Source organism: Lactuca serriola, chromosome 7 (genome assembly GCF_051521515.1).
Source record: "Lactuca serriola cultivar US96UC23 chromosome 7, Lser_US96UC23_V15, whole genome shotgun sequence".
NCBI classification, from domain to species: domain Eukaryota; kingdom Viridiplantae; phylum Streptophyta; class Magnoliopsida; order Asterales; family Asteraceae; genus Lactuca; species Lactuca serriola.
Window position 1 is genome coordinate 143,931,254 of NC_136414.1, and position 12,955 is coordinate 143,944,208.

Below are 12,955 nucleotides of genomic sequence, written 5' to 3' on the forward strand. Positions count from 1 at the left end.
TTGTAGGAAAACTCCATGGTTTGTAGGGACTGTGTTTTGATTAGTTAGACTTATTATATAAGTTATGCTAGGGTTTATATTTTGTAAATCTTCCTTGATTGAATAATGTGATCATATATCTATGTGAGAAAAGAATAAGAGTTATCTATATCGACATAAGTTTTCGATTCATTCTCTTTATCTTTGAGGATCTTTATTGTTTTAATATTTATATTGGTTGAATCATCGTCCAGAGAACAACAACGTGCAGTTATGAAATGATTGCAACTACAAGAATTTTCAAGTATTATTATGCAAATGTTCACCTTCATATGGTATTAAAAAGAATATTAGCATGCAAGTAATTGTGACAAACAAGAACACAACCTGATCGTCGGTGTGTGTTTAAATATGTGTATGTTGACTAAAGATGTTGTTTACTTTTAACTATGTAATGGTGTGGGTGTATAAATGAGGTATATATTTACATGGCACTAGAGGAGGCATGCTCATGAAGATGTTTTTTCTTCTTTACCACATTCTTCATCCTCCAACCATCATTAGACTTATCTTTTTGAAGATCGAGTATACCCAAAATAGTATTCTAATGACTCTGTGAGAATAAAGCTTGGAAACAATATCCCCACACGTAGCAACATTGTCATCACCACATGTAGCAACGTGGTCATCACACATACTTATGATTCTCTATTGAAACATATTGAATACTTATTGCTTATTTTTCATATACAACATCCTAGACACCATACGAGAGATTAAATATCTCATTGATTTTTGTTTCCTGTACGTGACCCTCTTCCACTAGGCCGGTATCCATCATACCCTCTTCCACTCGATTGGTTACAACTTACACCAATGGTTGTTTGATTCCATGCAACGGATATGTGTACATGAACACCATGCATTTACAAGATACAAATATACAATATTTGAATATACATTGCAAAAATTATCTAGAAAGTGTTGGATACAACTATCATTATATATCTATTCCATGTTAGGATGTTAGAAAGATAAACAAATACTATTATCTTCTCATCCTAGCTTTGTTGTCACCAAATGAAACAACCGATGAAGATTTATATCAATTAGGTAAATTTAAACCTTAATTTATCACCAGATAAGTAACTTCGTTGAATTTTTGCCGCGACCCTTCAATATAAAAAACTATGAATAAGTTGTTTGATAAATTCATTTTAAGCAAGAAAAATTTCTTTGAATGTTGAATACCGGTGTGAATATTACATCCACACAACTTTCTTTTTTTAAATGAAAATCCACAATATATCAAAATAATAGTTATAAAAAAAATTCTCAAAAGGTTTCAATGTTTCATAGAAGCCTAGAAAGGTCCACAATTTTCTGGAGTCTATTTCCATTGGTTTTTTTTATAGTGATAGATTGTGAAACCTAAAAAAAAGACACAACACGAGATCGTCTTTTGTAATTATAAAATTATCGAACTACGAAATTTATGAAAATTTATTTGTGGCAAAACATTAGCCGTAGTGATCAGACTAATATTTTATTTTAAAATAATCTACATTTATTTATTTAACACGTATGAGTTTGAAATTAACATAAGTCGAGATGTAAGTTATTAGGCAATCACACTTGTAACATATTTGGAAGAAAAGGGGCTGGGCCCAAAATAGAAACTTTTTAGTGTATTTTGCAGTGGTGTTTTCAGTTTTGAAAGACAGTTTCAGTGTTTCAGAAATTGAATCAGAAACCCACCCATTTGCATTGCACGTATTCATTACCACAACCACTTACTTGCCTTCTAACCACCAAACATGCAACACAATTAAACAGAAAAATCATTGTCGATTGATAAAATCTTAAATATACTATCAGTTTTATCTTATGTAAAATGCTGTTAATAGTATATTGTTAATATAAATAAAAACTAAGACGCACTGTTATTATATACAAAGAAATATTGTCAAACAATTAATTACCTAACGTTGTTTTTAAGGAACTCTACATACACGGTTATATATAAACTCATTACTTAGATTTCCTACATTTATTTCTGTAAGGTTTAAACATAAACTCAACAAAACCTCCTTACACATTTATGAGCTGACCACTCTATTTAGGAGTGGTTAAAACCGATTTGGGTCCCCGAGCAAATTAAAAAAATAAATAAATAAATAAGGTCCTTACAGTGAAAAAATAATAAGTGAGGGCGAGGTTTTTATTTTTGTTTTTCTTTTTAAAAAAATGAAAACCTTGTTATAAATTTTTCCTTAGACAGTTTCTGTAAGGGGAGTGATTCGTATACAACAATTTTTTATCATACACAACAATTCATGCATTATATGGTTGTACAATACAATATTTTAAAACATCAATTATTGTGTATGGAGAAAAATTGTTGTGTACGGATCAACTCCCTTTTTGTAATAGTATTAATTAGGGCTAATGGCATAGGAACCCTCAAATTTGCACAAAATTGACGGATTTGCCCAAAGTTCAAATTTATGTCCGTTTTTGCCTTAAACTTGCATTTAATGTGTCGTTTTTGCGAAGTAGCCGGTTTCCCTATAATCAACCGGTTACCACTTGCTTAGGTGGAAGATACGTGGCATTTATCATTTAAAAAATCATTCACAGACATCCTCGTGTGCAATTGATCCCTTCGACCCCCACAGTTAGTCACAGAGCTACAACGGAAAAATGACAATTTTGTCTTCAAGATCAAACTTCAATGGTGGTACAAGAATGAGGAACAAGAAGGTAATAAGATGCGACTATGGTAATGTTTGTGGTGTGTCAATCTCACGAACACCTGATAACCCAGGACGATAATTTTGGGGCTGCCCTAATTATCAGGTAAAAATCTATTTATTTTTGCACTAATTTCTCCTTAAAATTTTAGGGCTGCTCTAACTTTCCAAAGAAGAACGTAAGTAATAGAACCCTAATTTTTTTGTTGTAGGTGGAAGGAGGTAACTGTGGTTTTTTCAAATGGGGGGATGAAGAACTAGGTCAAAATATGGAGATGTGTCATACAGAGGAGATCAAGCCATTGTTAGAAGTGATCATAGGGTTGTTAGTGGTTATATCGTTGATGCTAGCAATAGTGGTTATTAAGATGTAGTTTTGTTGGTTTTTCCTGTATTAGTAATATATTAAGGGTAATGAAGAATTGTTACATCTTTGTAATGTTTTTTTTTAACGGCTGAATGTTACATGTTTGTAATGTATTAAGGGTATTAATGGTAGTTAATTGCTATCTCATGTATATGTTGCCTGAACGGAATTACATTGCATAAAAGGAAGGGCTAATGAATGGAAGTACAATGAAAGTACATTGGTTACATTCACAATGAAAGTAAACTTTGCATGAATGGAATTGCACTAACTTGCATAAAAGGAATTGCACTAATGAAAGTACATTGTTAATGCTTAACATTTACTAGAAAATAAAATTAAAACATCATGGTTGCCATAATAGGGAGGCATCCATTATAAACCTTAATATAAAGCATACATTAAGCTTTACTAGCATGTAGCAGCCATCCATTTTGTATACCAAAACATGTACCCAAAAGCCTAAGAAATATCCAAAAAAAGGCAAGCCATAAACAAATGGATGTATGCTGCAAGTAGTGGGTGTATATCAAAAAATAACCAAAAAGGGCTACCTATACAATTGCCCAATGATATCATCCCCATTTTTACCCCCATATACCTAGGTAACTACTCCAAATCTACTGGATAGCTAGATGTGGAATCCCTTCCATCTTTGTTAAAACAAGGTTTCTTCAGCTTTTGCAGGATGATCCTTTCTAAGGGCTTTCTTGTCCTTCTAGGTGGTACATGCCCTTCATCATCAGCATCATTTCCTTCCATATCTGTTGCATCATCCTCACCAGCACCATCACCTTCATCCTCAATATCACCATCACCCTCACCAACACCAGCACCATCACCATCACCCTCACCCACACAGGCTACTTCACCAGCATCACCCTCACCCTCATTTCCTTCCATCACACCATCAACATATGGAATATCCTCAACTTCATTCACATCCTGTTAATAAAAATTTGAAAAATACTTATTAATAAAAGATATAAACATGTTTGTTACTAATGTTAGCAATTATAAAATGATGAACTCAAACTAACCATCTCAACCGGTGTCATATCATCCAATTCAACTTGAACCCCTCTCATGCTCCCTATTTCAGCCATGTTATATCCTTCCCCAAGTAGGTCTGCTACACTTTCTAGATCTAGCATCACCATCTCTGGGAGAACATCACTTGCATTTCCTTCAGTGAATTCAGGTTTAGGATTACCCTCATTCTCAGATTGACTTTTTTCATCAGTACCTTTAAGAATAACATCCCTTACATCTTCAACCTCATCAAGTGTTTTTGTCAGGTCAGGTTCAACATCCTCAACACCTTTTTCATCATTAGCATGATGAATACTTTGAATAATAGCATCCATTGCATCTTGGAATCCATCACCATTCTGATAATTATACTTTGGTTGGCTAAGAGAAGCTTCAAAAGTGCACATCATATCAACCAAACTGTCATCATCAATATCTTCTTTGTCAAACAAATCTTTCATTTGTTCCTCACACCCCCTACCATCAACATGACCATCTAAACCATCATGCTCATCAAGTAGAACTTTATATTCAACAATGCCACCACTTCTTTTTATCCCCAACTTCTTTTTTCTTCTAACAAATTTAGAACCTGATGCTTGATTTGGGTCAGATTGGACCTTTTTCCTTGGCCTTCCTTTCTTCTTTGGTAGCATAGGAACTGCTTCCTGCCTCTCAAACCTATCACATGATGCTTGACTGGGTTCAAATTGTTCCTCCCTTGGCCTTCCTTTCTTCTTTGGTGGCATAGGGACAGGTTCCTGCCTCTCAGACCTATCACATGATGCTTTATTGGGTTCACATTGTTCCTTCCTTGGCCTTCCTTTCTTCTTTAGTGGCATAGGGACAGGTTCCCTGGTTGCATTCTTGCATCCCTTATGGTTATGGCCATACTCAAAGCACTTACCATACCTAAAGTTCTTGGGGTGTGTACTCTTCCATCATTTTCAGTTACATGTCTCCTTCTATTGACCTTTGGCCTACCAGGCATTCTCTTTGACACTGGTGGCAAGGGCTTTATGAATTCGGTTTGAGGCCATAGATTTGAACCATTCACTGGACTAATGTTAGAAGAGTAACACTTAAGGAATTGTTCCTTGGAAAACATGTGATCAATGTACTCGTCAGGTGTTTGCTGGATATAGTTGATGGTTGCAATGGCATGAACACATGGGATCCTAGCCAGATCCTATAACCTGCAGGTACAATGCCTTCCATCTAAATCCACCATGTAGCTATCACACCCTCTCCTTGATTTAAACACATGTTGTTGACTATGAATTACTAACCAAAACCTACATCCACAAGTTACATGTTAAAGTTTTACCTAATGAAATTAAAACAAAAGTTACATGTTAAAGTGTTACCTCATGTTCTTCTCAAAAAGCTTCACCTTCTTTAACACTACTGGACATATACGGGTATTACATTTAGTGCTTTCCTCAATCATGTGAGCAAACCTATCCATGATGTACATCCTTATTTCTTCAAGCATTATGATCAATGATTTTTTCCTAGCATCCACAATGATAGAGTTGAAGCACTCTGATATACCTAGGGATGTCAAAAAGTCCCTTGGGACCCCGTTCCCGTGGGGGGCCCGTCCCGTTTGAGGGGATTTTTTAAAAAAAATCGGGGTGGGGACGGGGGCGAGGGCAAGGTTAACCCCCATTTTAATTTTGGGGGCGGGAGCGGGGGTATGCAATCCCGTCCCGAAACCCCCATGAGGACTCCGTTAATAAATTGCACATATATTAATTATATAAATATAGTAAACAATAACATGATTTTGAGCTTCCAAAATTCATCAAAAAATATGTTTTTAAGTTTTTAGTATAATGTTTTTAAGATGCCATAATTTTTTTATTTTTAACATGTAAAATTCTGCTATAAATAATTATTTGTTACCTGAAAAATAGCTTCTTTTAGCCTAAAAAATAGCTTCTTTTAGCCCAAAAAAAGGCACCCAAAATCAATCGGGGGCGGGGGAAGGGGTAATAAAGGGGTTTCGGGGGCGGGGGTAGGAAGGTAGAACATTTCGGGGGCGAGGGCGGGGGCGGGGGAACATGGAAATTTCGGGGGTGGGGGCGGGGAATGCACTCCCCGTCCCGTTTTCCCCTGTTGACATCCCTAGATATACCATTCTCCACTGCCTCACATGCATACCCTATACTCATGTAAGCTCTACACCATGTTTGGGGTTCTTTGGACATGAGATGCTCATATGCACCAGGATTGAGCTTTTTAATTATGTCCATATGTCTCTTGAAATCACCTTCCACACAGCTCATAGCTGCAGCCCAAAACAACTTCAACTCCACCCCAGTGTAAGCTTTTCTAAAATTTGCATATATGTGTCGGTCACATTGTCTGTGCTCCACATGTGGCAATATATCTTTAACAGATTGCAACAAACCCTATACAAAAACCAGCATACATGTAAGTATTTATAAGTAATTTGAAAAAGGATTAATATGTTATAAAGAAACTTACTTTATGTTGATCTGATATAACTACCAAGCCCCTTCCATCAATAAGGTCTAGATCACCACTGAGTAGCTCAAGGAAGCAAGTCCAGTCGGACTTATTTTCCACATCAACAATAGCCCAAGCAATTGGATAAATCTGGTTGTTGGCATCTCTACCAATGGCTGTTAGCAGTTCACCCTTCACCTGCCCCTTTAGAAAGAACCCATCAAGACCAATTACTCTCCTACACCCTCTTTTCCAGCTATCACTTAGTGCATTGAAACAAATGTAAAACCTGTGAAAATAATTATTTCCATCTGGATTGGTTGTTACACCAACTTGACATGTGGACCTCGGGTTTGACCTTAACAATTCATGGGCATAATCCCATACCCTTGCATAATGCTCAGTGAGTTTACCTTCTATTAAATTTTTGGCCCATTTCCTTGCCCTTCTAACTCGTCCTATAGATACCACACACCTATACCTTTTTCTGATGTCATCAATCATTTTCTGAAGTTTCATCTTTGGCTTATTTGCAATTTCAGTCATTTAATGTCTTCCAATCCATTCAGGGGACACAATGGATCCAAACTTAAACTGCCTAGAACATTTATGGTCACCATTCATAGCTTTGAACTGAAAAGATCTTTCTTTGTACATCCATACAGCATAAATTCTGAAAGGGCATTTATTCTCTTCCTTCCTATTGCCACATCTAGCTACAATTCTTTTACTATCACATTTTTCAAACTATATTATATAGCCATGTGACACTGCATAATTGGTGACACGAAACTTCAGTTGGGCAGGGGATTCAAAGATGTCACCAAGCTTTGGTACCATCTTGTCCCACTTGATGGTTGGGCCATGAATTCTATAGTTGTTTTTCAATACTTTATGTTCATCTTCATCACTCTACCAATCAGTAGCATGGTACACTTGTGCTCTGATTTCATCTGTCATACTCGAATTTTGTAGGTTTTCATCAGTTAATTGAACATTTAGGAAGATATCCTTACATTTATCGAGTGAGGACACAAATTCTTCCTCTGGTTCGTGGTCCATGTAAATGTCGTGGAGTTCAAAATCCATTTCACTCAAGCCATCAAATGGCTCATGTATGCCAGCAAAGGGGTCAGCGTACCCTTTGTCTGATAAAGCCATTACACCCTCCCGCATCAACACACTAACTTTAGGAACACATTTCAAGAAATATTGAATGTAAACGTAATTTCAGTCTACCTGTAAAAACCTTACCTTTCGAAGAAACTTTTACCCTAATCGTCTCCAAGAAAACCCTTTTTTTTCTCTGTGTATACAGTCGATGAAATGGGAAAAGCTGAGGAGTGATCGGGTTATAGAGGGAGATGAGATGCGACAGTTTAACGTATGTAACGGAATTAGAGTTTTTTTTTGCCTAACGACGTTAATGAGCCTTCCACCTAAGCAAGTGGTAACCGGTTGATTAAAGGGAAACCGACTACTTGGCAAAAACGACACATTAAATGCAAGTTTAAGGCAAAAACGGACCTAAATTTGAACTTTGGGCAAATCCGTCAATTTTATGCAAATTTGAGAGTTTTTAAGCCATTAGCCCTATTAATTATTTGTTTTTTTTTTTGCTTTTTTTCCCTTTTCTCTCTACCTAATAAATGTTTTGAAGACATGTTATTATTTTAAACTTATGAAACAATACCAACAAGATAAAAGCAAGTAACAAAACGAAAATAACTAGTTATGAACTTGTAATGTCGAATTGTTTTCCAACAACAAGGATCATGATTTTGAATCATTTTATAGGCTCCGACAAAAAGGATTTTAAAACTTGTGATGTTGATATTTCAATTTATTTACAGAAAATCAGAAAGAAAGCACAAATTAACTTTTTATCAGAAAACTAACATCAACGATGTGAAGAATAATAATGAAATATTACAATTTACACGAATCAAATTAACGTTTATCAAAAATCAAACTAATACAAATCAGATTAACACGAATTAGAAATCAAAATTGGTGAGACTATCTGAAATCAAATTAACATGAATAAAAGATCGATTTCTTTAGGATGCATGAAATTTGATTATCAGGATCGATGTTAAGAAATATTGATATCAAAATTCAGAAAACAAAAATTAAAATCGAAAATCAAAAGGTTGCATGATTAAATCATAATTGGTTTATTATGAATTGATTTTTGTGTTACCATTGAAAAAAAAAATCAAAATTGATACATAGAGTTTTATGATCGATGGTAGTGAGAGACCAAATTCGATTATTATTCTAAAAGAATCGCACGTCTTTTAGTATTCTCTGCTAATTTTGTTTTGGCTCCATTTTCGTTCCTTTTTCATTTAGCCGCTATACGCGTTACATCAACGTTTTTATTTCTTGACAAACATAATAATTTATACAAAAATGAGGCTTTGAAAATTTAGAGTCTTCGGGCCTTCGCCCAAGGTGTCCCATCCATTGGCACAATCCTAAATCTATCTCATATTATTATTCTAATAATATTTATGATGTCCCATATCTAAAAATATTCAACGGTCTCTAGATTATCAACTAAATATGAATATAAAGGACTTGCATTTTTCACTTATGAAGTGGTTTAAGTGTTAAAGTTGTTTGACTGGTTCTAAAAATTCTAAGGCCTCTTAATGTGTATTGTGATAATAAATCATTAGTTTTTTTTAGCTTTCAACCTTGTTTTCATGAAAGGACGATGCACATAAATTGGACATTCATTTTGTATGAGAAAAGTTGTTGATATTGTGTACTTCCTACTTCATACGGCATATGTCTTCACAAAAACATTGGGTTCTAGTCAACGTAACTTTCTTCCTAAAAAGATAAATTTTGCAAAAATCATCTATTGTTAGGATTAGGGGAGGGTGTTTGAAATGTGTTGTTCAATGTACAATCCTAACTAGTATTGTGCATGTGTGTAAATATAGTGACTTGGTATGTTTGGTGCAAGTATTTGACTATTGGAGATAAAGTGTAAACCACTAGAAAGCTAAATGACTAATGTAAGTAGCCAATTGAAATAATGACTAAAGTAAGCAGTTGAAGATTAAAATAGATAAAAATAAGCAGTTGAAGATTAAAATAGATAAAGCTAGAGATAAGAATTCATTAGCAACGTTTGAGTTTCAAGTCTGGCCAATACATTTTGCTACTTTTTCCCAATAATGGTTGTGTGATAAATTGGTTGGAAAAATATATTAGTGACTTTAGTATCATCTAGTAATTTAGTATGATAATAAGTATTTCGTCATTCCACACGTTGTGGTTGTGGCGCAGAACTCATGGGTCATAAAAATATAAAATAAGGTTTCAAACTAAAGCAATTATGGAGAAAACGTACAAAATAAAATTTGAAAGCGTATCTTGAACATATTAATTGATGTTTAAATAAAAATGTAATATTAATAAAACTGAAAACTATAAAAACAAGTATGTAAAGGACCAAAAACATAATTTTAAAATATAGTAACAGACCAAAATCTGTATTATTCAGATTTTGGGGTACATGATTTCGAGAATCTTTTTCTAGCGTTTGGAAGAAGTCACGACGTGTGCAATGTCTCTCACGTCGTGAGCCAGGGTTGACTTGTTGACTCGTATTCCTTGAGTCTCACGAAGTGAGCCCTTTTTGCTCACGACGTGAGAGCGGTCTGATGACCAAGATCCTAATTTTTCGGTATTTAATGGAATAAGAGGGCTAGGGTTATCCACCCTCGGCCTCCTTCACTCTCTAAGCCTCCAGAAACCCTAATCACAATCCTCCTTGAGGTCCTTAGCCATTTTTGGTGTATTTTCAAGCTTGAATAAGGAGTGCAGAAGAGAAAAAGAAGTGCTCTAACGGTGGAGTGGGCAAAGTAGCATCATCATCATCATCATCTTTTCTTGTTGTTGGACCTTTGTAAGTACCAAAGGTTCAAACTTTATTGCATATTATGGATAGATCTAGGGTTTTGTCCATTTTTTCTTCATGTTTAAGCATGCTTGAGTGAAGTAAAATCATAAAGTTACCAACTTTATAAATTCTAAGGGTTCCTTGATCATCATATTGTCCAGATCTGGAAGTTGGTGAAGTATAAGAGTCATGCATGAGAGTATGGTGCATATTTTTCCACTTTTTGACCTAGAATGGATTGGGACATGCATGTTGCATGCATGACCATAAAGCAAACATTTTTATGGATCTTTGGGCTCCCCTTAAGACGTGAGACATAAGGTCTCATGACGTAACAACGATTAAGCCCGTAAATCGCTAAGTTTATGGAACTCACGACGTGACATTACTTTGATTCTCATGTGGTGAGGTCAGTCCAGTAAGAAATATGTGACTAAGTTGACTAATTTGGGATCAAGTTGTTGGAATCGGACATGGTTGACTCTCACGACGTGACCAAGGGTTGGTCATGACGTGAGACTCGATGTTAGTATATTTGTATGATAGTTTTGACTTTATGGGTTAACTCTGTGATCTAGTTTGACTTTGGGGTAAGTCCTAGCCATGAAGGGGTAAAATGGTCATTTAACCCAATGAGAGTATGCTAAGGATCCTTAATTATGGAATTTCACCTTAGTTGCTAATTAAGATTTTTTTGGATATATTAGTGAAAAGAGCTTTGTAGCAGCAACCTGAGTGCGAGTTTTATCCGATTACCGATTGAGGTAAGTCTTCTCACCACACTGATGGGTCGAAGGCACCAATGTCGGCCCACTGAACTATATATATATATATATATATATATATATATATATATATATATGTGTGTGTGTGTGTGTGTGTGTGTGTTTATGTGACATTTTCGGTTATGATTGAATCTTATATGCATGGAGCCAATCCGGGTTCGGAGTCCTATTGGACTCAAGGTTGATACAAACCTGACATAGCCTCATGTTATTATATTTGTTGATGTTTATATTGTATATGGTGTTTTTGGGGAAGCTCACTAAGCTTTATGTTTACAGTTATGTTTATGGTTCTAGGTACTTCCAGTACGAAAGGGAAGGGCCGAGCATGATGACATAGCATTTCTCCCATCATGTTTCCACAATTATGGTTTTTCTTACTCTAATGCCATGGATATTTTGTACCATGGTCGTTTTTGAACTTATGATCTATGGAATTGATAATTTTGGAAATAAAAAGTTTTATCATTGTTTTTGGGACGTTTTAAAATCATAACATAAAATTATCAATAATTCAAGTTTCAAATTAAGAAGGATAAAACTTGTTTAATCAAAAGTATTTTATGAGAGAAATGTAAATATGAGAATCTTTTATTATCAGAAGCAAATTTATTATTTTCAGGAAAATGCTTATTTTAGAACTTATACTATATTTTATAAAACTTGTACTTTGATTTGGACTTAGTCAAATCTGACATTAGTAAAAAACATATGAACATAAATTATGTGAATGCCACCGTTGGTTAAGAATAGGAAAGAAGAAATCATCCTAGGAAAACTGAGAAGCAAATATGTAACATCCCAAAAAATTTCAATCATTTAAAACTTTTCAAAACAACCAATTTACTAATAAAATTGTTTACAAAAACATTGTTTTCAAAACATTATTTATAAATCAGTGTCTCCCAAGATCAATGACATAAAATCTGGATGTGTACGCTCACACCTTCGCCTTGCCACGGTTCTCTAAAGTATCTGAAACCATAAACCAAAACTGTAAGCACATAGCTTAGTGAGTTCCCCTAAAGCACCACCACACAAACAGATAATCTATACCAACAAACAACATGCATACATAGCCTTTAACATGACTGGAACGCCCCACCAACCTACAATCTATATAGACCACTCACAGAGCCTTTAGCATGACTGGAATGCCCCACCGGTCTACAGTCTATCTGGACCGCTCATAGAACCTTCATCATGATTGGACCGCCTCACCGGGCCTACAGTCTATCTGGACCATTCTCTGGGCCTTCGGCCTGACTGGTCCGCCTCACGGGCCTATAGTCTATCTGGGCTGCCTTAGGTCCCTTGGCCTTCAGCACACAACAAGACCACCTCAACCCAACTATGCACAACATGTCAACATATACATATCTAAAACACATATAAGCCCAGTAAACCATAACAACATATCGATACAAATCTTACCAGGTTTTTTGACTGACAACACAAAGCAGTACAGTCTCTACCCACCCACACTACGGCGACATATACACAGCTAAACATATAACATGTCAACAGAAAATCAGGCAAATCTTACAGATCACTAAGCATAGCATCATCCTATATACTCGGATACAGATCTAACAAATCACTAATGAATACCAACATGCGATAAACCAGGATAACAATCCAATGG

At 35.4% G+C, this 12,955-nt stretch overlaps 1 protein-coding gene across 1 annotated transcript; it reads right to left on the reverse strand.

Annotated features, from left to right (window-relative positions):
• Positions 1-5,320: 5,320 nt before the first annotated feature.
• Positions 5,321-7,152, reverse strand: LOC145064423 (uncharacterized). The gene is made up of 4 exons (XM_079011880.1): positions 6,625-7,152; positions 6,298-6,548; positions 5,499-5,645; positions 5,321-5,426 (listed from the first exon to the last, which is right to left on the reverse strand). Exons 1-4 carry the CDS (start codon positions 7,150-7,152, stop codon positions 5,321-5,323), a joined length of 1,032 nt encoding a protein of 343 aa, XP_078868006.1.
• Positions 7,153-12,955: the final 5,803 nt, after the last annotated feature.

What these genes read in the sequence shown, in the direction of transcription:
- LOC145064423 (XM_079011880.1), bottom strand. Translation starts at nt 7,152, where the DNA reads ATGACTGAAATTGCAAATAAGCCAAAGATGAAACTTCAGAAAATGATT. An exon ending in TTATATCAGATCAACATAAA is followed by an intron (nt 6,549 to 6,624) that starts GTAAGTTTCTTT and finishes GTTTTTGTATAG; the next exon opens with GGTTTGTTGCAATCTGTTAA. An exon ending in CTTTTTGAGAAGAACATGAG is followed by an intron (nt 5,427 to 5,498) that starts GTAACACTTTAA and finishes TTGTGGATGTAG; the next exon opens with GTTTTGGTTAGTAATTCATA.